Source organism: Palaemon carinicauda, chromosome 20, assembly GCF_036898095.1.
Source record: "Palaemon carinicauda isolate YSFRI2023 chromosome 20, ASM3689809v2, whole genome shotgun sequence".
NCBI lineage: Eukaryota > Metazoa > Arthropoda > Malacostraca > Decapoda > Palaemonidae > Palaemon > Palaemon carinicauda.
The window spans coordinates 116,250,328-116,252,817 of NC_090744.1; the positions used below are offsets into that span (position 1 = coordinate 116,250,328).

The 2,490-nt window shown below is 35.6% G+C and overlaps 1 protein-coding gene across 1 annotated transcript in view; it reads left to right on the forward strand.

The window, feature by feature from the left end:
- The first annotated feature begins 694 nt into the window (after positions 1 to 694).
- LOC137659629 (uncharacterized) overlaps positions 695 to 2,490 on the forward strand; it is a 5,031-nt gene continuing 3,235 nt past the window's right edge. The window contains exon 1 of the mRNA XM_068394473.1: positions 695 to 900. Coding sequence (XP_068250574.1) covers positions 709 to 900 — 192 coding nt within the window. The 5' untranslated portion in view covers positions 695 to 708. The remainder of the gene's footprint in view (positions 901 to 2,490) is intronic.

A 2,490-nucleotide genomic window follows, 5' to 3' on the forward strand; every position in this document is an offset into this window, starting at 1 on the left:
CTATACCATCACTATTTTCTTCTTAGATATTACCTAAGAATATTATAATTCGTTTACCTCATTCTTCTATGTCATCTCTATTATGTTTAATATCCTCAGATATTACCCAACAATATCATTATTTATTTACCTCATTTCTCTATATCATCTCTATGTTTATTCTCTTCAAATATTACCTAAGAATATAATTCGTTTACCTCAATTATCTATATCATCTTTATTACGTTTGTTCTCCTCAGATATTACCCAACAACATTATAATTAATTCACCTCATTTACCTATACCATCTCTAGTTTTATTTTCATGAGATATTAACCAAGAATATAATTCGTTTACCTCAGTTATCTACATCATCTCTTTTATTCTTATCTTTCCTCAGTTTTACCCAAGAACATCATAATTCATTTAACACATTTATCTATACCATCACTATTTTCTTCTTAGATATTACCTAAGAATATAATTCGTTTACCTCAATTATCTATATCATCTCTACTATGTTTGTTCTCCTCAGATATTACCTAAGAATATAATTCGTTTTCCACATTTATCTATACCATCACTATTTTCTTCACCTTAGATATTACCTAAGAATATTATAATTCGTTTACCTCAATTATCTATATCATCTCTTTTATATTCCTCAGATTTACCTCACTTATCAATACACCTCTTTTACTTTCTTCCACAGAAACCCTGAAAAAAAAATGCAGCTGCTCCAAATCGTGTTGGTCATGGGTTGCTGTGCAGCCTGGTCCGAAGGACAGAGCTTCTCTTTCTCCTTCGGCACGGAAATCGGACCGGAAACCGTCACTTCCAAGAGTCCACGCAGGGCCTCGGCCATCCCTAATCTGCCGGATCCTGACGAATTCGAATTCCCCAAGAGGGCAGGGCCTTCGGTAAGTTTGAGGCAGAAGTTGCAGAACAAGAGAAGAACTGCGCTAACCGGAATTGTAACATTTGTAAGTCGGCCTGACTTGAACCGTCACTGTCACTTCCCGTTTGGGCAGCTTTTACTTTGAGAGGAAAACACGTAATATTGCCGACTTGACTGCACTGGGCATAGGTGTAGCCAGAACTGGCTAACCCCAGGCTTGAATAAGGACACGTCTGAGGCCTTTGTCCTGCAGTGGACTAAAAACGACTGCTTTTGTTGTTATTGTGTATCATGATCATCAGTCGTAACGAGTTCGCCCAGGCTTGAATAAGGACACGTCTGAGGCCTTTGTCCTGCAGTGGACTAAAAACGACTGCTTTTGTTGTTATTGTGTATCATGATCATCAGTCGTAACGAGTTCATTGCAGGGCAAAGGCCTCAGACATGTCCTTCCACTCTCGTCTGTTTATGGTCTTTCTATTTTTCTTAGCTCGTCTTCTCTTCCTTCCCCTACTTCTTTTGTTATCTCCAGGGCCCTATTGTGTTATTCTTAAATTAAATGTCTATTTTCTATCTGCCATTTTTAATATATGGCCTGCCCATGTTCATTTCGTTTGCGCAAATTCTATTTTCGTAAATAATATTTGGATATTAAGTCTATGGGATCACAAGTAATTGTTTATAGTAGGTTGTAAATATGAGGAATTATTATATTCTAAATGTGGACCTAAAAACGACATTATATTATAATGTTTTTACCGGTCACAAGAAACTGAAACTAACGAATGATGTGTAGACTACAGACGTGACATTCAAGAATTTAATGAAATAAAACACTGTCTTATCTTTGTTATCTTATGAAACTATACTGTTATCATTATTATATAAGAAAACACATTAAATATACAGAATTAAACAAAATATTGCCAATCAAAGTAAATGAAAGCCATGCACAGAACTGAAATTGAGCAGTCATCTACCCAGAATGTTATCTACCTTCATTGGTTATACAATAACCAGCTGTTATCTTTTCAAAAGGGCTACTGTTATTATTATATAAGAAAACACATAGAACATATACAGAATTAAACAAAATATTGCCAATCAAAGTATACAAGCCATGCACAGAACTGAAACTGAGCAGTCATCTACCCATAATGTTATCTACCTTCATTGGTTATATAATAACCAGCTGTTATCTTTTCAAAAAGGGCTTCAAATCGACCAAACTAAATCACTATCTTCTTATCTCTTGTTATCTCCCCCTGTTATCGGCTTTAAATCACGTGATTTCACATACACAAACTCACTAACTCAATGACAACTCAAATCACGATGTTGATGTTTTGTTTACAAAAGTAACTCTTCTTCTTCTTCCTGTTTTCTACAAAAGGGGCTTCGAATCGACCAAACTAAATCACTATCTTCTTATCTCTTGTTATCTCCCCTTGTTATCGGCATTAAATCACGTGATTTCACATACACAAACTCACTAACTCAATGATAACTCGAATATTGATGTTGATGTTTTGTTTACATCAGGTTCAGGTTCAGGTTCTGGGGTGAGGCATAGCCTTTACAACGGCGCCTCTAACGCTTATCTTCTTGTACT